Source organism: Podarcis liolepis, assembly GCF_965112155.1.
Source record: "Podarcis liolepis genome assembly, chromosome: 12".
NCBI classification, from domain to species: domain Eukaryota; kingdom Metazoa; phylum Chordata; class Lepidosauria; order Squamata; family Lacertidae; genus Podarcis; species Podarcis liolepis.
Window position 1 is genome coordinate 18,014,269 of NC_139563.1, and position 24,316 is coordinate 18,038,584.

General features: G+C 43.5%; 1 protein-coding gene across 6 annotated transcripts in view; it reads left to right on the forward strand.

Moving 5' to 3' along the window:
• PARD3 (par-3 family cell polarity regulator) overlaps positions 1-24,316 on the forward strand; it is a 567,261-nt gene that overhangs the window by 30,504 nt on the left and 512,441 nt on the right. For 2 of the 6 annotated variants that reach the window (XM_083466608.1, XM_083466610.1), the window contains exon 1: positions 227-1,091. The exons of 2 other annotated variants lie outside the window; for them this stretch is intronic. In XM_083466608.1, coding sequence (XP_083322734.1) covers positions 972-1,091 — 120 coding nt within the window. In that variant the 5' untranslated portion in view covers positions 227-971. Of the gene's footprint in view, positions 1-226; positions 1,092-24,316 lie in introns of those variants that run through there. 2 more of the 6 variants (XM_083466607.1, XM_083466609.1) reach the window with 1 other exon arrangement.

Sequence of the window (24,316 nt, forward strand, 5' to 3'; positions counted from 1 at the left end):
CGTCAACATGCACAGAATCCTGCTGCTGCTCTCAGTGGAAAGTAAGCATGGGCCGGCAGCCTTACTCCTCTCCTAACGCTGAGCACCTTTTCCACCGAGTAATCCCGAACCAGCTGGGTCTGCGCATCTGTTGCGGATCACCCAATCTCTGGAGCCACAACTGCTGCATGCTCACTTAATTCCACCAAGGCGGAGAGGCCTGGCGCCCCAGCACCCACCCCATTTAGAACTGCGGCCTCCCTGGGCAAGGAGACGGTTTGCAAGACGAAAGTTACTTGATAGCGGGAAAGCAAACAGTCAGGAAGTAGAGCAAAACTTTCAAAGTGGTGGGAAGGTGGAAAACAACCAGCTCTCCGAGAAAAGAACCTAGTGCGCCTGGCCATGCATCTGACCCCTTAACGGGGCTGGGTGGGGGGAGAGCCTTGGAGAGCGACTGGCGAAGAGCAATGCCCTGCACGGCCTTCGCGGGGAGACAGCCCGGCCCTTCCCGCGTCGCAGGAGTGAGGCAAGCCGCCGCCTAGCTGCGCGCAGGAGGAGACGCCGAACAGGTGGCCAGAGGCAGCGGCTGGCGCGCCAGGAAGGGAGCGGGCGAGCAGCGAGTGAGCGAGGAGAGAGCATGCCTGCTTAGCGCTGGCGGCAGCGGCGGCGCCCCGCTCCTCCTCCCCCCGCAGCATGTGAACGGGCGCCCGCCCGGGCCTCCCCCTTCGCGCCGCCACGGGACTCCGCCGACTTGGTAGCTGCAGGCTCCGCCAGCCGCCCGCCCTCGGGCCGGGCTCCCGCTTGGCGCTGCTGGCCGGGCGCGGAAGCGGGGAAGCGCGAAGGGCCAGCCGAGCGGCGCTCGTCTCCCTCCGCGCTGCCGCCGATCGCGGGCTGCGCCTAGTAGCAGCAGCAGCAGCAGCAGCAGCAGCAGCAGCGGGCTCCGGGAAGCGGCGGGCCGAGGATCGGGGCCGGGAGCCGCGCTGGGCGGCAGGATGAAAGTCACCGTGTGCTTCGGCCGGACCCGGGTGGTCGTGCCCTGCGGGGACGGCCAGATGAAAGTTTTCAGTCTGATCGAGCAAGCGGTGACCAGGTACAGGAAGGCGATCGCCAAGGTGAGTGTGTGGGCGCGACGTGGGGGCCGAAGGGTAGGGTGGGGTGGGGGAGCTGGGCGGCAGGGAGGGGGAGAGAACTTGGGCGAGGTGTGCAGGAAAGACGGGCTGGAGGCGAAGGAGCAGCAGCAGCTGGAGGAGGAGGGAGAGCGAGAGAGAGAGGGCGCCTGGGATCAATATGGCGCTTCCTGGAGAGGGGAGGGAGCTGGAAAGAGAGGCACAAAGTGGAGGCTGGTGGGGAAGGGAGCCAGAGGAGCGAGGGGGGCTCCGATCGGGACACCCCCAGCCCGGGGTTGGGAGCTTTATCAGCTGAGCTGGAGCTGGGATTCGGAAAGTCTCCCAAGGAAGCGTGGACGAGAGTTTTGGGGAGCAGGGATCGCTTCCTCTCGCTTTCCGTCGTCGTCCGCTGCCGCCTCCCCCTTCCTGCCCCGGGACAGTAAACTTTCAAGCGCCCCGAGCTCTTGTCCCTGTTACTGATCCAGAAGGAGGAGAGTGTGCGTGTGTGAGAGAGAGCGCGATTGGAAATGGGAAGCTTCCGAGTTTGGGGCTGGCTGAACATCATGGCTCCTTTTCCCCCCTTTTGTGCTTCTTCGCTGAGATTTGTGGTTCTTGCGTGTTGTTTAAGTCCGGTGTGGCGAGATACACAGTTGCAAAAGAGAGTTGCGCGTGGCTTTTGGGGCCTGAACTCTTTGTTGCAGTTTTTGTGTGTTGGGGTGTGTGTGTGTTTGGAACCAGCAAGTGGTCGTCGTGGCTGTAGTTCAGCCTCTCTCCCCCCATTCCCACTTATAAAGACCCCCGCCCACCCCTCCAATCGTGTAGTTCTTTCGAGGAGGATGGTGTTAGGGAGCTGTTGTGTTGCATTCGTCGCCTATGCACGCCGAGGGTTGCAAAGCACAGCTAGGCTGTTAGACGTCACTTAAGGCTGACATCTCTCCAGTTGCAATTGTTACACGGAGTTGTAGTTCGGCGTTGTTGTTCAGCAGCGAGTTATATCCACAAAGGTGTGTGGGTTTTTAAAAACAACAACAACGCGGTGTTATTATTTTTGAAAGAAAAAAACCCTTCTTTCATTCCTTCCTGCACCATGTAAATTTCACCCCACCCCCTCTCTTCGTGAGCTGTGGTTACTGCAAAGACTTGAAATCCAGCCCCAGGCTTTCCAGCTAGTCCAGGCCGGAGAGAGAAAACCCTAAACATGAAATCATGGAGTTCTCATGCATAAGAACAGTAACTGAGTTCTGCTATTAAAAAATAAATAAACGCGGAGCTTTATTTTTCTTCCACCTCCTTTCAGCTCTCAAACACAGAATTGGTTAACTAAAGCAAAAATTAGATTTCTTAAAAAAAAAAAATTCTTTCAAGTGAGTTCTATTTTCCTGTAAGACAAATAGCTGTGCCATGACTATAATTGTGCAGGTCACATTTTGCACAAATTGCGGGCTGTACCCAACTAAATGCTACTCAGAGTAAACCCACTGATATTAATGGGCATAGGTTAGTCACTTTCATTCATTTTGGTGGGCCTCCTTTGAATGTGACTTAACATTGGTTGCAGACATCATATCTTCACCATGCTTCCTGAAACACTGTCAGCATGCAGAGTGTGTTTGCCTACTTTTGCATGGGGAAGGAGAGAGTGAGGCTGTAAGACACCCCAGGGACTGAAATCCCTCCTTTGCACAATTGCCTTTTTGGGTGGTGGGAAACATAAGCAACTGTTTAATTGTGGGTTCCATGAGGTGCTGAACAAAATTAGAATATGCCCAGAACTGTAACTGCTCTGTTGTTCTGGAGCACACTGTCCACTGGAGTTCACATGTCCTCCTGCTGCATATAAAGCTTGCTTGGATTTTTACTGGATTTGCAGGATGCCTGGAAAATAAAAATAAATAATAATTATTCTGATGTAGTTTTGGCAGAATACATAGCTATCTGTAATGTTCAGCTCTTCTGCCTTATTGTAAGATACAACCCCTTTTCTAAAACGGAAAGAAAATACATTCTGTAATTCTGTAACTTTCCCTTTGACTGACAAGTTGATTGCAGGCTTTCATTCTAGAGATGTTTAGTTCTCATCTCCATCTTGCAGCTTGGGGAATTTTTTGGGGACTTTGTTTGGAATTGAGAGAGAGCATAGGTAATTACAGGAAGGGGTGTTTGGGTAAGCCATACAATCCTTTTCGGTTGATATTCCTACTTCCCAGTATATTTTAGAACTGTGCATTGAAAATAACAAAACACAGTAGACTCTTGATTCAAAGGAAGCTGGCAAATAAGTCTCGTGTGTTCACAGTGCTACTTGTTCTGGGTGGGGGACCAAATCCATGGCAAAATCCAAATGACATAAGGAAATACAAACAAAAAAGGCCCCTGTTAGGAAAAAAAGCAACCTATTTATTTTGGAAAACAAAATAGGACACCCCCTCCCAATCAAAGTATGTAAGCTCCTAAGAAGTGTTTTTATTCACAGCTTGAACCCCCATCCAAAGTGCAAGAAAATGCCTTGCTGTGAAGAGGAGAGCTGGCTTTTAGTGAGAGACAAGCCCAGCAGGTTGTGAGTCATATCAGAATGGCTGGTAGAGGCAGCAGCAGCATGTTGCCTGCAAACCGCAGGACAGCGTGAAAAGAACGGTGCTGTTGCTTATATAGCACTGCCTTTGACATGCCCAGCACTTCTTAAAGCCAAATGAAAGGTGGTGCATGATGGAGTTTTCATTTTGAAACAGGCAACTGGAGATGATCGCAGAGGCACCTTGGGAAGTAGGATATCACACATATAACAGGCTGGAGGTTGCTGCTGTTTTGCATGCTATGGATTTGCTCAAAGAAAACTTGCCTGAAATCGATTTTTATTGTATTTATATCTCACTTTTATTCCAAGGAGCTCAAAGTGGCATACCTGTTTCTCTCCCCTTCTCCATTTTATCCTAGCAACAACCCTGTGTGGTAGGCTAGACTGCAAGGTAGTAACTCACCCAAGGTCACCCATTGGGGTCCATGGCTGAGTGGGTATGTAAACTCTAGTCTCCGGATCCCAGGTCCTAGTCTGATGCTCTAATCACTACACCACACTGGCAAAAATGTGAATTAAGAATCTTGGACTGTTATTCATGTACCCTTTGACACCTCCCTTTCCTTCAAAAATAATAAAATTGGCTTGTTGGGCATTGCAGCCAACCCCCCTTACTTTCGGCAAATGTGTTCATACTCTTGTTCTCAAGAAGTTATCTTCCTCTGTTATATCAGCCATTGATAACTTCTTGGAATACAAGGTCTTAGCTTAACTCTAGCTGAATACAGTATCAGGTTATGCATGGCTGCACGTGGGTAAGGGAAACAGATTAGAGAGGTGGCTCACGAGACTCCTTCAGTTGTGTGGTTAAAAGGTGGGAAACGATTCTCAAAGGGTTTTGACAGAGTTTCAAGTTTGCTTTTCACTGTTTGCTCTCTGCTTCCCAAACAATTAACATTTGGGATTGTTTCAACATTGCACCACAGCAAACTTGGATTTGCAACAAAGTGTTATTTGGAAGGACGCTCCAGACAATCTTGTTTTCCTAAGTGCAACAACAGCATGTATATAGTAATGGTACACAAACATCAACCTGTAGCATTCGTGCTTAGTGTATTTAGGGGCACACTTAAGATGTTTAAAAATCTAATGTATGAAGAGTCCCTTTGCTTTTGGAGAGAGATGCCTCTCACTCAGATATGCCAGCTCACAGTGTTTGGGGTGTGTGTGAGGACTTTAAGGTGATGATGTTTTCAAACTCTCAAACCCCAGAGGTGGTTCAGACATGTCAGAGGGCTGTAGCATATGCTTTTCTGCATGACTGAATAATAATTTCATATGGCAATATTTTCATTCAGCAGAGATGCCAAGGCATCTCCAGAACTTTATTAAGTTGTACATTAAATGTGCATCCTCTTCCTCTCCCAGAGCATCACATTATAAAAGTACTTAACTGAATACCTAAATGTGCATTATGTGAAATGTTTTGCAGTCAGTGCTGCCATCCATAAGAAAATACTATGCTACTAATTTAAATATTTGCTTATCCTATTTCTAATCTGCTCTTTACCCTATGGTTATAGAGCAGATTATAGCAATCAAATATACAGTACTGAATGCTTTATGGGAAAGGGTGGGGAATCTGTGGTCCTCCCAGATGTTTCAAGCCCACAACTCCCATCTTCCTTTACCATTGGTTGTGTTAGCTGGTGATGATGAAAGCTGGAGTTGAACAAGATGTAGAGGGTCAGCTCACAGGTTCCTCACTGCTGTTTTATGGCCTCATCCCATCTACAAAAAGCTTTATGGCATGGTTAAACTAGATTGGGAGAAATTGTACAAATAATTTCAAAACAGGATATGAAAATGAATGCCATATATTTAAATATTCAAATATACTGATAGATTGTCCTGCTGGTATTATTGGTCAAAATGTTTTGCATTTGAACAGTGAACCTTTGAAACACTCATTGTATTCTTTTTCTAGTCTTATGCAGGCAGTTGGCATCTACTGAAAGTTTATTTGACGTATTTGAGTATATTTTATGCATAGCAACTCCTGCCGGTGCCTGTGGGGTGTGTGTGTGTGTGTTTGTGCGCACGCATGCACGTGGGGGCGGTGGAGCGAAAATGAAATTCCTTAAAACAGCATGTCCCTCCTTTAAAACAATCTTGACGCCAATCATAATAAAGCCTAACGTTAGCCACAGCCATCCCTTGTTTCTCTTGCCCAGGGGTCGGCAAGGTTTACCTTGCCTGGGCTGGTTCACTCCAGCGGAGGTCCCTCCATGGGCCGGATCACACACCCGCATGAGCACCCACACCTGCAATTTCTGGCGTCTGCGTCTATGCAGACGCGATTTACTGCACCATGGAAGTGAGTCCCCGTGCTGTGCTGCACCGTGCTGCGCTGCAGCGCACGGGGGCTCGCCGAGCAGGTGGCTCGGTTGGGGGGTGGCTCATGGGCCGGTTAAACGACCCCTGTGGGCCGCTTGTGGCCGATGGCCCTTAAGTTGCCAACCCCTGCTCTTGCCTTTGCCAGTCCTCGTCTTCCTCTGTACCAACTCTGAAATGTAGATTGTGTGCTCTTTGGGGCATGTACCTTCCCTTTCTTAAGTTAGTTTGTGACATGTAACATACACTATGTAAATCATGGATGGGGAACCTTGATCATTCAGAAGTTGTTGGGCTTCATCATTTCTGACCACTGTCCAAGCTGGCTGGGGAGTGAAAGTAGTTGCAAGTCCAACAACTTCGGGGGGTGGGTGGGGGTGTGTCACGTAGGTTTCCCATCCCTCATATAAATATTCTGTTGGGCCATCCAATGCATGCTTACTTGAAAGTAAATTCAATTGTGCTTAGTGGAACTTACTCCAGGTAGACACGGTAGATTCCAGGTTCACCTATAAAAATGCTTTTACTAGAGGAAAGAATTAACCCATAAAAGCTACCATCAATTTAGGCATGACCAGGTCTGAAAAGTGACTATATTATCCTATGCACATCTGCCTACTCACATTTAAGAGTCATAGATCTCAATGGAATTTACTCCCAAGTAAGTACCTATGTACAAGTGTAGCCAAAGGCTTCAATCCTCCACACACTTGCCAGGAACTAAGCCCCATTGACCACAGTGAAGCTGACTTCCAATTAAACATGCACATGCTTGTGCTATAGGGCTGCAGTTCTGTACATGCTTACCTGGGGAAAAGTCTCATGGAGCTCAATGTGACTTCTGAGTAGCAGACATGCATAGCATAGGGGTGTCAGAGAACTCATATGGAAACAGGAGCAGAAATTGGTGAAACTCACTCATTTGCTTCCATGTCTGGAAGGCAAATCAGTCAGGTGAAAACAATCGGTATTCACTTTTGTTTTTCAGGCTGTAAATTATAAGTAATTGATTGCTCCCCTTTCCATCTGCATCACATTTCCCCTGCACTGAAATTGCTGGCGTGAAATAATGTAATCAGTTATGTACTTTATTATTTAAAATTTTGCCCAGCGGACAAAGAGATGAATAACAGGTTTTTTTTGAAAGCCAAACTAACTGCAGTAGAATGGAAACAGTGCTGTATGTGACAAACATGGGTCAGAATTTGATGTTTTCTTGCACCCCTAGCCTAAGATTACCCTGTTGGATACCTCAGTGGCAGGATCAACTTTGTAGCTATGTAGAACTTTGTAGAATTGTTCTAGCTCTGCTTTTCCTTTTCTTAACATGCCCTCATGGCAGTAGTCTGTCAGAGTCATATTATTTTGCAAATTAAAAAGCAAAAGATGAATTCTCAGGTGCTGATAATACCTTTTATAGGAAGCAGTGCTCAAAATTAAGTCAAGTATAATGCAAATGATATCTTTTGTTGTTGTTGGAATGGGATCATTATGCTAGGAAAATGAAAAGTTAATTACATGGCAAGAGACAGAACTTGCTATAAAAAGGAGACTTAAGAAAACACAGGACTAAATGCACCTTATTTTGTCTACTGTATTTTATAATAATGGGGAGATTGAATAATGTCCCATCCTTGCACTTTGGGCTGTGGAGACCCAAATACATGTAAGTGGAAATTTGTGCTTCTTGTTGAATGCAAAATAAGTCTGTAAGGTAGCGTTGGGAACCTTTCGTTCCCCAGATGTTGCTGGCTCGCACATTGCAGCAATCCAGTTGTGCCAGCACATGGGCAGCTGTGGCCAAGTTATCCCAAGGTTGACAACTGTTTAAAGTCATAATACTTTAAACCAGTTCTGGGGAACCAAATGCAGCCCTCCAGTCTTCTCTTTCTGGTCCCCTGGACTTAACGCCCTCCCAAGCCATGCCACCACTAGCCTTGCTGTGCACCAAAACTATGTTTTTCCCTGGGTGGAATGTATCCTTGAACTCCAATAATGCTTCCTGCTTGCTTGTATGGGTTGTGTGATTGTGGAGAAACTAGCCTACTGTCTAAAGACCAAATTCACGGTAGTTGCTCTGATGTAGCACCCAGAAGGTTGCCAAGATGGGAATGTGGCTCTTGGGCCATGTTGCCCCACCTCTGCAATTATATGCACAAAACACATGACGTTAACATTTATTTAAAAGCAACAACAGCAGAGCTCACAAGTAACAATGACCTTAGAAGGCAAAAGCCTGGCAGAATAAAAATGTTTATAACTAGCTAGGTGAAAGACAGTCAGGGAGGCTCCTATCCTTGACAGATTCACTCGGAAGTAAGTCCTGTCTATGAAATTTGCTGTAAATGGCAGCTTTAGGGGAAATAGAAGCTTTGTGCAGAGTAATTTTCAGAAGAGAAAATGGCATGGGATGAAAGGGTTAAAAACCTCACGAGGCCATCAATCTGATCCAGATTGCTCCTCCCCCTGCAGTTGTGAGTTTAAAAAAGAAAAGGAGGATCCCTGTTTAGGGAAGCTTTTAATGTTTGATGCATTACTTATTTTAATATTTTGTTGGAAGCTGCCCAGAGTGGCTGGGGAGGCTCAGCCAGATAGGCAGGGTATAAATAACAAATTATTATTATTATTATTATTATTATTATTATTATTATTATTATTAATATTGTTATTGTTATTATTGGATTTGAATTGGACAGCTGTGACTAGAGGGAGCCCAGCATAAAATAAAAAGTCATTAGAGAAAGACTAGAGTCCGTGTATTTCAGTAACAAATAAGCAACAGGTCATAGAATCATAGAATCATAGAGTTGGAAGAGACCACAAGGGCCATCGAGTCCAACCCCTGCCAAGCAGGAAACACCATCAGAGCACTCCTGATGGTAGGGAAGTATTCAAAAGAGTAGTTCTATAACCCTCGTGTTGCAGAAAGTGTATCATGGCATAAGCTTGCTGGGGGGGGTGGATGGATAAAAAAGGGGGCTTCCTCTTTTAGGGCTCTCGTGAAAGGCTGTATCTCAGTAGTACCTGCCTGTCGGAGGCCCCACATTCAATCCCTAGGCTGAGAGAGACTCATGTCTAAAACCCTTGAAAGCTTCTGCCAGTCAGAGTGGACAGTATTGAGCTGGATGGACACTTTCCTATGTTCCAATGATCTGAAGAGATGCCACTTTCCCCCAACTTGAGTTGATGTCCAAAAGTATCCCACCCGCCTGTTTTTGTTGTTGCAGCAGCCAACTTCCTATGCTCTTAAAACATTTCAAGAGTAGTAACCTTTTGGTGGAATGCTGGAAAATGACTGGCTGGCTATTCATGCAGTATGAAATATATGAATAACTTTAGTGGAGGATCAGCAGAGATGGAATGCATTTGGCAGTTGCTCTTCTACTGGATAGGATTATAGTGGCGGTTTTGGTGAGTTCCAAATATTTGCCGAGAGTACTCATCACGGCTTCTCCTGGACACCCGTATCTGTTTGTTGACTGGCAGGCTTGGAGTTGCAGCTATTTTGTACCCTTCTTCCTTGCACTTAAACTGCAAAAATGAACAAGGTTTCGTTTTTGAAGTACTGGAGAGGGAAGCCTGCATTTCAAAGCTCTGTAGTGCCCCTGTAGATACTAGCAAGTCATTTCCTACTTTGAAGGCTTACGTATATCCTATATGATAGTAGCAAACACAGCTTGAGTGCCACTTCTTACATAGCCAGTCACAAGGTGGAAGTTTCAGCAGGCTTCAGAAGCCCCAAGTTTTGCAGAAGCTGCTCCCCCATCTCCCCTCCCCAAAACAGGCTGATGACAACTGAGCACAGGACCAGCATAAGGCATTCTGACACCTGAGGTGAACCACAAAATGACACTTCCCCTCCAGGGAAGAAGGGGTGAGTGAGGATCAACATCAGGAACAAGCAGGGAACAATAAACATTCACCTTGGGATCTGCTGCCCATGTAGATCCTGCTGCCTGAGGCAGTTGCCTCACCTTGCCTAATGCATGGATTCTTGAGGGTTGTGTCCATAGGATGCTCTTTACTCCAACAGATTGGCTTCCAAAAATGGAGGGGGCAGGGAAGTTGTTGTTTTTTAAAAAGACAAATCTACCTTTCTCTTGCTGCCCCCATAGTATTCAAAACAGGTCCTCCAACCCTTTGGACCAGATCTGAAGAAGATTGCAAGGGAATGGGGGAACTAGAAAAAATTGCTTTCTCCTCTTCCATTCATGGAAACCTCTCCTGGATTGAAGAACCTTCCATGAGCAGGAAGCTGCAACTGGTTGAAACCCATAGCTTTAGGTCCCAGTGTCAAGTATTTATTCCTGAAAGGATTACTCAGTTTTGTTTAAAGTTGTATGTGCTAATTGTAGAAGTAGTATGCCACAGCCCCTCTGACAGCAGTTTGGCACCCATCAGGTTGTTTTTTTTTATGTAAATGATACTTTTAATTGGGTGTGGGCACATTATTCAAATTAGCATTTTGCTGTCAAGCTCTTGGTAAGTACTGGGAGTAGGCCTCTGTGGCTGAATCGCCTTGCATAAGAGAGTGCTTTGAAATATTTAGTTATTCTTTGTTTTCCAAAGCCACCCTTCCTCCTTCTGGAGCCCACCAGCCCTAACAATAACAATAAAATACGAACACATAAAAATGTTTAAAATATCCATAACATCTCCATAAAATTTATCAGCAATCAAAACATGAGGCAGGAAGCAATAAAACTGTTAAATTCCAGCATAACTATGTTCCAAATACCTGGTGGAGGAAAAACATACATTTTGAATCTACACCAGAATGTTATCAGGGGATGACTTGTCACTCCATGGTGGAGCATCTGCTTTGCATGTGCAAAGTCCCAGGTTCAACCCCGGATATCTCCAGTTAGATTTGTAAGAGACCTCTGCCTTGAACCCTGGAGAGGTGCTAACAGTAAGTGTAAACAGTAGTGAGCTAGATGAACCACAATGGCTTAACTTGGCATAAGGCTCCCATCAGTATGGAGGGCACTGGGTTTCATTAAGGATGGACTTCCACAATAGGGTGGCCACCACTGAAAATGCCCTGTTTCAGTCTAACACTTCATGCGCCATGCTAATCAATGGCACAATGAACTGCTCCGTCCCCAGGTATATAAACTTCATCTTTATTTTGTTTCTACTATTACAGCTAAAAAGAAGTGACTTGATAAAACCACCTTTCATTTGCTTTTGTTCATGAAGGTTTTGCCATCTTGTGGGAGGCTTTTGTGTGTTGGCACATCTGTTAGTGGTTTTGTATATTGTCCTTCACAGCAGAAAGCCTGTGAATTCCATCTTTGTTGATTCAGTGTGCAGTTCTTTTTCTTGCGTAACTGGTTTTCAGTTCTGTGGGAAACAAGTGTTTGAATTATACCTGTTAGAAAACTCTGAGAGCAAAATTGTACAGCCTTCAGTCTTTTGGCTCCTGATCAGTCTTCTAATGAAGGCTCTAGCTCCCAGTTAACCCCAGGCTTGGGGGCTTGATCTGGCCCCCAGGCACTTTTTCTGACCCTCCCCCCGACTGCCCCTCCTGATTTTGACAATGATGGCAAAAAGGGGGAAAAAAGAATAAATTGGACAGTGCACTGGATTGGGTGGAGAGGTTTAAATCTTGCCCAACCAAGCACCCTGATGGAAATGCAAAGCACCTTTCCTTCTTGATCACCTGCATTGGATCAGTTGAGGTGGGCTGTTGTTGACTTGTACACGTGTGCAGAGAGTATGTGGTGGCCACATCTGCTGCTTGTGTGCAGTTCCCAGAAGGGTGGTCAACGCTGAATGTGATCCTTGGGCCAAGAAAGGATAACTACCCCCTACTTATAGCTTAATGACTGCTATGAAAAGGGAGAATATCCTGGGAGAAACATTGAGTTGGATCTCAGTTTTTCAGAGCAGTCCTAAGTACATCTATTTAGAAGTAGTACATCCTATTGAATCCAATGGGGCTAATTCACAGGTGAGTGGAGTTAGGATTGCAGTTATTTCAGTGTGTCTGCTATATGCATGTCTTGAATCTGGATCCAATCCATTGACACTCTCTAAGCTGAATATGGTCTTGATATGTGCCAGGGGCTATTTGACCTAAAATGTGAAGGTATAGAGGGTCCCTCATAATTTGGGGAGCACAGGAGGCTGCATCAGAAAGGGTTTTTGTTGTTGTTATAGTTGCAAAAATTGCCTCCCCTGTTCTTATATTAGCACAGGTGTACAGAACCTTTAGCCCACAATATGTTGTTGAACTACAACTCCCATTGGTCATGCTTCCAAGGACCAATGGAAGCTGTAGTTCAGCAACACCCAGAGAGCCAAAGATTCCCCACTCCTGCATTAGCGGACGTCTCTACTGGTTCCTGCACTACTCTGTAAGAGGAATGACAGGCTTGGATTTCCCCATAATCTTTAATTTCTGGTGGGTGTAGGTGTAGGGGGGTGAATGGGTCACTGGGCTAGGAGCCATCCATTTGGTTTCTTTTACAAACTGTCTTAATTTTATTTGGCAAAATATTTTTAGCAGTTGTGGATTTATGGAATAGTAGCTCCAATTGTTGTTTTTGAATAATGTGTTCCAGATGTGTTCCAAGATAAAAGGAGATGTTTGAACTAACTTGTTTGGGTTTTTTCAGTTTAAATAACATAAAATTCTAAATAGCCCATTGTTTATACCTACAAGGCTATATTTTTCTCCTTATTTTTAAAGGCTGTGTGAGATAGTTAAAATAAAATACAGCTATCAACTGCAAATATGTTTGCTTTTACTCAAAAGTAGCCAAAAAAGCTTACCTTAGCACATTTACACTGCAGAATGTCTACTTCTTGGCCAAAGTGTGTGCCTGTGTGTGTGGCAAACTATGCACTGTAAATAAACAAAGGTTTGGTTTTGGGCTAAGAATTGATATGTAAATAGACTTGACATACTCATGTAAATACACAAGAAAATGTATGTTTCTGAAGGGGGCGAAAGTAACACAGAGTATCCCTCTGGTGGTGTTAGCATAGTATAATAAATTTTGATAGCCAAAGAGAGAGAGAGAGAGGTTTCCTTTGAAATTTCCAGTTCTCCTCTCCCAACTCTCATTAGCCTGAATTTTAGCCTTTTTTGCATTGTCCTCATTTTTATGAGAACTGGAAATATCCTTAGCACTGAGAATTCAGTGCTAAAGGACCATCTTGTCTCCAAGGAACTGTGCCCCTATTTCTGTGGAGTTGGGAAAAATGTTCATCTGAACCTGTGTTAGAAATTCAGATAGGTTTATTTGCCAAATGCTCCTTAAACTCAGGTTATGGGCACCACAATGGCTTGTCTAGATGCCAGTGAGTGTGTGATGTGGTCAGGAAATGGACATGTTAGCCCCACCTGCAGCTGCTATGTCAGGGTTCCCAGTTGTCTGGAGAGGCCCTTTGGACATAAGGACATAAGGAGAGCCCAGCTGAATCAGGTCAGAGGCCCCTCTATTGCAGCATCTTGTGTCTCACAGTGGGGAGCCAGACGCCAAGGCAAGCCCACAAGCTGAACTGGAGTCCTACGCAGTCCTTCCCACTTGTGATTCAGAGCAGCTGTATTTGGAGGCATGGTGCCCCATCAGAGCACAGACATAATGGCTAGTAGACACTGACAGCCCTATCCTTCATGCAGCTCTGCTTCTCATTCTCCCTGTGGCTTTTGATCGACCACGGTATCCTACTGGAACAGCTCTGCGGGATGGGTACTGGGGACACTGTATCATTGGTTCCTAGAGGGTCATATTCAGACGCTAGCATTGGGAGACTGTGTTTCAGCTCCATGGTACAATCTGGTCCCCAGTGCTGTTTAAGATCTATATGCAGGGTGTGTCCATAAATGTAAGTTTGTGGGAAGCTGGGGTGTTTTGTAGTGTACCCAGCACTGTATTTTGTAGTGTACTCAGCTGCCCTCTGTGTGCATATACAGTGGCACCTCGGTTTAAGAACAGTCCTGTTTACAAATGATTCGGTTTATGAACTCTGCAAAACCAGAAGTCGTGTCCTGGTTTGCGAACTTTACCTTGGTCTAAGAACAGAATCCAAACAGTGGAAGGTCACCGGTGGTGGGAGGCCTCATTAGGGAAAGCACTCCTTGGTTTAATAATGGTTTTGGTTTAAGAACAGACTTCCGGAACGGATTAAGTTTGTAAACCGAGGTACCACTGTATCTTGTTATGCAGGGCTTTTGTGTGTATAAATAGCCAAGCAACTTAATCATAAACACATTATGCCATTAACACATTCCTACAAAATTATATATTTATTAATATTAATGAATGACATGTGTTTTATATGAATTAGTGGTGTAATGCATTTGGGTTTCAAATGCATTGTAAGTTGCTTGGAAGCCTTGGGGCAGGTGTGGGGAACCTTTGGCCTTCCAGATGTTGCTGAACAACAACTTATGTCAGTCCCAGTAAACATGGCCAACGATGTTGATGGGAATTGTAGTCCAGCAACTGCTTGAAGGCCAGGCATAAGCAAACTCTGCCCTCCAGATGTTTTGGGACTGCAACTCCCATCATCACTAGCTAACAGGACCAGTGGTCAGGGATGATGGGAATTGTGGTCTCTAAACATCTGGAGGACTGAGTTTGCCTATGCCTGTTGAAGGCCAAAGGTTCCCCACACCTGCCTTAGAATAATGTTGGTGATGATGATGATGAAGATATAAAAAGGGAGGGATGGGGACAGAAGGCTTGGGAGGGTGGACCCCCTTCTAACACAGAAAAAGCTAATGTGAAGCCTTCCTGATGTTGCTGAACTACAGCTCTCATCATTCCTGGCCACTGACCATTTTGGCTGGTGCTGATGAGAATTGTAGTCTAACAACAGGGTATCCTGTTGGCTTACTCTGCTCCAACAATACCCTTGCTAATCTACAAATAAATGCCATAATACACTTGTTCACATTTAAGATGCCACAAGATGCTGTGTTTTCTTTTGCAATAGACTAACAGCTATCCCTCTGGGAGACAAAGGTTTCTGCTCCCCTTTAATAGATGGGTAGGAGAGGGAATTTCAGCAAGTGCAGATTTGTATCATACCTGCAGGATTAAGACAGGGCAAAATTTCCCTGCAATGCAACTGTTAAAATTCTGTCCACAGTTTCATCTGGCTGTCCTAGTAGTGGGTAATGGGGAGAAATAACGTAAATTGAGATGTTGAAGGAGTTGTGGGGCAGGTGGCTCTGTAGGGCTAGATAAAAGGAGAAATGATTTGTTTCATTGCTATGAATAAGCACTTTCTACCCTACTCGGTGTGTCTATCTGCCTGTCTCTTTTCCTTGTTCTAAAAAGCAGGATCAAAGCAGGAAGACCATAACAATAAGCCCTTAAAACACATAGTAGGTGGGAGAAAGACTGATTGGGGAAGAAAGGTAAGGAGCTGAAGGGGAAACAGTTAAAGGTGATGCATCCATCCTAATAAAAAGAGATAAGGGTGACATTTTTGAGAGACCTGGTTAACGTTTTACAAAATGAATGGGGGAAACACTGCAGGACAAATAACAGGGAAGAGGAGTTTGAATAAAATGATTGGAAAGTAGAGAGACATTATTCAAGGATAGGGTCACCATATCTACCGGAAAATTCTGGTAATGTCCGGTGGTGGGAGCTTAATTGGTGTCCAGGAGGAAATTTCAATTTAATAGTAAATGTCTGCACTGTGAGGTCGCTTTCTTGTTGCTGTGCAGGACTGATTTTGCATGTATGTAAGGGACGCGGGTGGCGCGGTGGTGTAAATCATTGAGCCTTGGGCTTGCCGATCAGAAGGTCGGCGGTTTGAATCCCCACAACAGAGTGAGCTCCCGTTGCTTGGTCCCAGCTCCTGCCAACCTAGCAGTTCAAAAGCATGTCAAAGTGCCAGTAGATAAATAGGTACCGCTCTGGCGGGAAGGTAAACGGCGTTTCTGTGTGCTGCTCTGGTTTTGCCAGAAGCGGCTTAGTCATGCTGGCCATATGACCTGGAAAAACTGTCTGTGGACAAACATTGGCTCCCTTGGCCAGTAAAGCGAGATGAGTGCCGCAACCCCAGAGTCGTTCGCGACTGGACTTAACTGCCATGGGTCCTTTACCTAAGTCAACCTTGCCCTTTAATTCAGCAACAAGCCTAATGTGGGTTGTTGGGTTAATGTACCTTAAAATGATTGTGTTATGGCTTAGTGTAGGTTCATGTAGGTAAGACACAATTTTTTTATTTCTGACTCTAATCTGTGCATTTCAATTGTGTGTTGAATTGCATGGCCATCCTGAGTCACTGTATTGATATAGTAATGAAACACATGTGGACTCTGTGGATCCACTGACAATAGCTTTCCTGCCAAGGATATTCAGGCCTTTTCATATGTTAGTGGTGCACAATCATATGATTCAAAAACAGCTGCTATTTCTCCCATTTGTGGAGTGTTATAATAACCCCCCCCCAAGGTTCTTATAAAACCATACGGAAGACACTTTGCACATTCCTCTTTCTCCTGGTATATGTATATCTTACGTATGGATATGTTTATTGGATGGTAGTTTAATTCCCCCCCCCCCCCCAAATCTCTTCATTCAGCACCACTATATTCATTTTCAGTATTCAAATCAATATGCTCCATGTTCAGTTTTAAAAATTGTCTCTCAGAAAAGAAAGTGTGCTTTAATACAGAGGATTCTTATAAGTTGAGCACAATCCTATAGATGGGGAGTGGGGAACATTTGGTCCTGCAGATGTTCCTGAACTGCACTTCCCATCAGACCCAGCAGGTAAGACCAATGGTCAGGGATGATGGGAATTGTAATTCAGCAACATCTGGAGGGCCAAAGATTCCCCACATCTGTTGTAGGTGGATTCAAAGTCCCATTGAATTTAGAAGCTCTAGCACAGGCCTTCCAGATGTTTTGGGACTACAATTCTCATCATCCCTGACCACTGGTCCTGTTAGCTAGGGATGATGGGAGTTGTAGTCCCAAAATACCTGGAGGGCCAAGTTTGGGGATGCCTGCTCCAGCACTTAGGCAGCTGGATATAGGATTGAAACCCTTGTATGAACAAAAACTTGGCCACACTACTAAACAGAAAGTGCCATATCTATTGTGACTGCATTAAATTATGCAAGTATCATCACTTTCCTCAAATTGAAATTTTTGCCTGAACAATATCTACACCTATGAAATTTCCAGTATAAGAATGGCTCATGTGAGGGTTTTTTTGTTTCTCAGTTCTGTTCAGCATACATATCTATTCAGCATTTGAAAAAAACTTTAACATAGAACCATGTTTCCCCTGTTCAGCTGTTAATATCAATTTACACTTACATGCCTCGGGCATTACTTCTCTTTGTTATTGACATTTTCCTGTTTTCAAATACATATGCCTTCTCGATATCAGTCATATGAACACCCTCAAAACACCTCTAAATCTGTTATCCTTCTCTGGCTTCATTGTCTGTGTGAAAGCGTGGAATTTACATCCCCACCTAATTTTGTGTATTTTAGACTACACCCCCCAAGCCCATAGTTTTCTATTTCTTGACAACTTTGACATCCTTTTTTAGACTGTTATTAATTTTTGGTGTTTTAACCGGAAGTGTATTTTAAGCTGTTGCCAGCCACCATCACTGTCTTTGCCCTCTGTTCCCCCCTCCTTTTCATTGGTTACAATCCCAATCTTGCTTATACTTTTTTGGATTGTGTGAGGTTAAAACTCATAATAATGATAAACCATAGTTTACTGTTGCATACCTAGTTAGGGCTGATGGGAGTTGTAGAGCACCAATATGGTGAAGGCTGGTACAGAAAATAGTAAGCTTAGAGGGGCCAATAGTCTCACTTGTCTAAGGCAGCTTCCTATGTACTTGTTACAATTGTGGAGGTCTTTTGCTGTGCTTATTCAGTTCAGTAGTTTGATTTATCTCAGACTTATTTAGGAGACCATCCTAGTGGGTTGTGCCTTCAGACTTAAAATAATATGTAAGTGACTTTACAAAGCAAAACAGTTTTACCTATGTAGATCTCTTTGAAAAATCCATATAAACAGATGTTATGATGTCATGACACAATGCTAAGTGTTACCACATGCTGCAGAAAGAAAGGATCAGTTTGGCAAATGAGTGCTGCTTTTGAGGACAGCATTGTGCTTTCTGTAGCATGTACTTCTTCCCGTAGTTTTTTAGAGAAGTGCTGTGATATTGTCTGTTTATCATTGTCAAGCTGCACGAAACCTGTAGAGAAAGGAAAAACACATTGTTGAAGGCTTAGAGAAAAAAGAAGCACAAAAGATTTGATACTTTCCTTCCATTAAGCTACACTTGAAATTTCTGAGACTCTGAACAAAATAAATAATTTGAGCAGTTCCCTTTTTATTTTCTCTTTCCAATAATGAAAATGCAGAATGGAGCAAAGCAGAATTCATTTAATGAAAAACAAAATGTCTCTGAAAAAAAAAATCAGACCAAAAGTCCATCTACTCCAGCTTTTCATGTCCAATAATGACCAGCCAGATGTTTCTGAGCTTTCACAAATAGGATGTGAAAGTGTTTGGCATTTTTCTTTTTGATTTTACCTGGCATCTGGGCTTCTGAGGTACACTTTCTTTGGAAGTTCATTTAACTGGGCTCTACATACTGTTCCTGTTCACTGTGATGAAGAATTGCCTCTAGATGAAGGAGCTGAGCAGTGGTATTTTATGTGTCATATTACTCATCTGATACAAAGTACCATCACCTCCCCTCCCCTTACTTCCCATTGTCATTTTGTGCTGACATTCATGGCACTTTTATCAATATATGTGCACCTACTCATATTTTTACCAAAACGAAAACAAAAAACCCCACCGGAGCCGAGCCAATTAATTAAATACTGACAAAGAAGAATTTCAACACTTGATCATAGAGCGGGTGTTAAGCCTCGTGACACAATAAGTGTACTGAGCATTTCTAGTGCAAACAACTTCATGTGCTAGAGAAATACATGTTTTTGCTTGTTCAACACATTTTATTTATTTTTTAAAATATATTTTTATTGAACAATTTTAGCAAACAAAGTATCAATCAACATAACCATTTACATTCTCCTCTTCCCCCCCCCCAGGACTTCCCTCAGCTCCCCTCCCTGGTTTCTTTGCACATATTATCCTCTGCATATTATAAAATTGTACATATTGTTGCCTTATCTACCATATATTCAACTGATAACTTTGTGGATGTTTATTCTGTTCAACACACTTTAGAGTGCTGGGCTCACATGTAATGCCATGCCATAGTGAAAACAAGCCAAGTGAAAAAACAAGCCATGATTTCAGATCATACCGTTAGCAGTAAAATAACCATAGCTAAACTACTGGACAAAATCTGCACATAATGTTGAGCCGTGGTGTAATAGACCATAGTGTAATGAACAGTGGCTTAGTGTTATTGTGCGAACCAGGCTTATTGGAAGTAACTATGATCTAGTTTGGACTAACTTAAATGTACAGTTTGCCATTATTTTGCTACAGGGAACATGCATTAATGTGAGTTAGGTACATTTCCTCTGTGGGGTGAAGCAAGAGTTTTGACTTAAATTTGCCTGGGGGTTGTTGTCCCTTGAGGTTTTACCATTTGAGTCCTCTTACACAGGCTGGTAAGAGCTCAGGTTGTTTAACACCCTACAACTGAGGGAAGTGCTACAGGCAATGACTGATTTAACAAAATAAGTTACAGTGGCTGCATCAACCAAATCTTATGGCAAAGAAGTCAGAAATGTCTTTTTAGCCATGTTGTCTGTGAGTTGAAAGATAATGTGTTTCATTCTGCCTAGTGTAACTCAAAGGCATTCTTAAGCACAGTGCTCAAAGTGATGGGTGTCACAATTTAAAGTGCTTGTTGCGCTGCAACCCAAAAGGAATATGGTTGTACTGTAAGCCCTCAACTTATGCAGGGGTTATGCATATCACATATAGTTGAAACATATTCGGTGTAATGGTGGGTGGGATTGCCAAAATCTTTTCCCCTGGACATCTGCCCCCTTTCCACCATATTTTTAAAAATTTATTTGTCAAGTTCCTAAAGCTGAATTCACACAAGTTAAATGTGCATAAGTTGCAGACTTACTGTAATTCATCCTAACTATGGATGAATCATTTGGTACCTTAAAGGCGAGCAAGTTTATTAGGACATAAGCAATCATGAATATGATAGAGATAAAGGCGCTGGTGCATAGGGGGGCACTCTATGTTATGAAGCTATTATTACTTCACAGAAACTTTTTCTGCCAGGATGCAGCCGCTTGCTTGTATGAACAAAGGTTCCAGAAAGCAATCTCTTGGGTCTCTATATAAGGTGCAGGCTATCAGTTAATGAGTGATATTTTCACCTGAAATTGACCAAAAATGCAAAGCCTGTTTTCATACGGGACCTTGTTGCAGCGGCCACCCAAGACTCATCATTTGGAAACACAGCTCAATAAAGGCAAACTGGTGAGGGTTTGGTCAACAACTAGCTCCGAAATGCTCAGTTCTCAGGAGTGGGATGCCAAGGGGGGGGGGGGGAATTGTGTTTCTAATTAGTTTCAGGTCCCTTCTGTATTCCATCCAGAAGAGTCAATCACTTAGTTGATTCTTACTCAAGGACAATGCGGAGCTCAGTTCTGGAGAATAATAATAGCATATTGAGAGTCTGCTTTCCAGAGTTGGTTATCACCCTGTTCCGTACAGAACAACACAGGAAAACATTCAGGTGGGTTATTAATTAATTTATTAATTAAATTTGTATACTGCTCTTCATCCCAAGATCCCAGGACAGAGAAATGTAAAACGAGTAGTAGCAGTTCTTTTAATATACTTTAACTGAACACAGTATGCTCTTGCTTTAATTGTTGGCCAAGATAAAGGTGAAAAGACCAGTTAATGGTCACTTCACTGGAGGCCCATTAGACATGTGACTGCATGTGCAAAGCTTTTTGTGCTGCCTGGGGAGAAGAAAAATGAATTGGACCAATTTTTAAAAGCTGTTGTCCTGCAGTTTCTTGGAGCCCTAATTAAATACTGTTTGTATGGATTGTGCAGACTGTGTGTGAGTTCCCACCCCCTGTTGAAATAATTTTTTTTTATAGGGATGGTAATACAAAGAGTCTGGTCATATCAACTTGAACCAGAGGGAGAGAAAAACATCTCTGTATGGAGATGCTCATTGATAAACTGGACTGTGTAGCCTCATTTTCAGTCTCGCTGGTGCTCTGTTGAATCTCACTTTGTGTGCAGATTTGTTTTCTTAAGAATGCATGAAGAGTCTGCATGTCAATTGTATACATCTTGTGTGTGCTTTTTATGAAAAACGAATACTTACCAATGCATCCATTGGTTGTATACTTGTGCTCCAGTCTACAAGCATAGGATTGCACTGGTTTACTGTGGACCTAATGAATTTGTTCTCTATCTCTATAGAAAACACGTGGAATCTGCAAGCTGCACATTCCTAGTCTTGTGCTACTGCAGGAGGAGGGACAGGAAAGGCTGGCCAGTTGCAGAATGAAGTACCATTTTCACTGCTGTCTCCAGGGCGAAAGTTAGACTGGTGGAGATCTATAGCTGTGGTGCTTGTAGTTGCAGGCTTGCTAGTTCTTAACAGCTTGCCCAGAAGTGGGAAATTCCATGATACCATACCTGATCTGAATTGAACTATGTGTTATTGCAGTTGCTTTTCTTTTTTAATATGACAGGAGTAGCCAGGGTAGTGCCCTCTATGTTGGATATTGTCAGATGATAACTCATTATCCCTGGCCATTGGCCATGCTAGCTGTGGCTATTTGGAGTTGGGACTCCAATAAGATCTGGAGGGCACCATGTTTGCTACCCTTGTAATACACCCATGGACTTGTCTGCCTTTCATTTATTATCCCAGCCAGGATAGGCCTTGTTCCAGTTACTGTAAAATGTTTGGAAATGCAACACTGTGAGCTTTTGAAACACAGCACCAAAAATACTGCCGCTTACCTTTTTAAGTTTCCCACTGAAGCCTTTTCTCCAAACCTGTTGCCCTGATGGATGCAGTGCAGCTGCTTGCTTTAGTGTTTGGAACAGGCAACACAAGTGGCCTTTGCAAGCAGAAGAATCTGGTAAATACCCTTCAGCAACATGATAGCCATTGTCTGTGTTGTGTCTCCTTTGTCGTCTTAAGAAACCTTCTTAAGGCTACTTTGCATTCAAGATGATTTTCTGTGCTTTGGGGAAAGGCTTTGTGTATAGTAAATTAAGGAAGGATATGCAGTTGGAAGCAAGGCTTGTAGTGATCAAAGGGTCTGGTTCACTACTATATTTTGGAATTTCTTATAATGCTTTCCCTTTGATATCATTTCAAGGCTCATTTTTGGAGCTGGTACCCACAACTCTCGGCCATTAATCATTGAACAAGCATATAAGATTGTGCATGGTGTGGAGAAAGTGTATAAAGAAAGGTTTCTATTTCTCTCTCCCATAATGCTTATACTCAGGGGCATCCAGTGAAGCTGAATGTTGGAAGATTCAAGGTGGACAAAAGAAAGTAGTTTTTCACACAACACATAGGTAAACACTTCCACAAGATATTGTGATGGCCACCAACATGGAAGGCTTTAAAAGAGCATTGGACAATTTTGTGAAGGATAAGACTTAGTCTAGCTACCAGGCACAGAGCCTTTGTTCTACCACCATTGTCAAAATCAGTAAGCCTCTGAATACCAGTTGCTTGGAGACACAGGTGGGGAGAGTGGTAGCATGCTCAGGTTGTACTTTCAGGCTTCCCATGGGCATCTGGTTGGTCATTGTGTGAATCACATGCTAGACTAGGTGGGCCTTTGATCTGATCCAGCAAGGCCTTTCTTCATGTACATTCAACCATCTAGGGACTCATTACTCATGCAGTGTTGCATCTTTGCTTCCCACCAATGCCCTATTCTGTCCCCCACCCCGTTTATTGGGAAACACCACGGGTTGTATCTCTTAATCTGGAAAGATATTTTCACCCTATAATGGTTGAGTCCCCTCACCCATGATCCAGTTTTTCAAAGAGTTATCTCTACTTCAATTTGTTTCTCACTTTGACAGGCTGCTGCACTCCAGTTTGCTTCAGCTCTTATCACTCTGGGTTTCTTTTCCTTCCCCAGTTTCTGCCTCCCAAGTAAATAAGACCTAAATGAAAATTATCTCATTTGAAAGTTAAGCTCGTTCAAGAATGCTGTTCCTGCTTTCCTTTTGTTCTGCGGCCTCCTTTTATTTCCTTTTTCCATTGTGCTTTAAGTGTGCATTCTTAATCTTAAATGGTTTCACAGGTAATCTCAGTAGATTTTGTCAAAAGTCCCCATTGGCTTGAAGAGGACAGACTGAGGGCTAGGACACATTACATGGTTGCTGCATTGCAGCAGCTCTCAATTACTTTCCTGTGCCAGCAGTCTCTACACAAGAGGCTAGTAACAGTTCTGCACCCAAACCATGTGACACACCAAACCACGAGCTGCCTATCAGCCAAGGCTCTAGCTGCCTACTAGAAATGGGGTTGCCAAGTTCCTGGCAGGCTATGTTACATGCATACATTTGTCTTGGTGGACCACCTGTGAGGTAGGTAGGTTAGGCTGAGACAGCATGACTGACTCAAGGTCACCCAGTGAACTTCATGGCTGATTCGGGATTTGAATGCTAGTCTCCCAGGTCATAGACCAATACTCTAACCACTACACCATGCTGACACTGTTCTCCTAAATACGACTTTGATGAAACATTGGGCACATCTCTGCAATTAATTGTTAACAATCCATGCACCACATTCTTTTGCCTGTTAGCCTTCCTTAAAAAAAGAAAATAGCTGCATCATTCTGACACACGAAAAAAAATATGTACCTTTGTTAAATATATTATTTTGGACATTTAGGCATCATCCCACTAAATCCCACAACCAACTCTACTATCAGTTTTCTGCCCACCTGCTTGTTATTTTAAGATAATTGTATGCCACCATGCTGAATAAAAAATTGTCCCTGGTGGCTTCAAAATTAAAATAAGAGTAGATAAATTGCAACAGTATAAAATATCACCCCCAACCAAAATTAAATAACAAGATCTTTAAGACATATAGAATATAATCAGCAATAGAAGATCCCTACAGCTGAACATCACTGTCAAGCATCATTGACTACAACCAGCTGAGCCTCTGTTAGGATGATAACAAGTGGTAAATACTCGATGCCTCATGGAAAACACCTTTTAGCATTTGATTTGTCTTTACATTGTTACAAGCTGCAGTCTAGACAGTTTGAGCATTCTGGCCTGATGTATATTTAACAGCCTTATTCCTCCAAAGTGTCTTGTAAATGCAAAGGTTTTCTGTAAA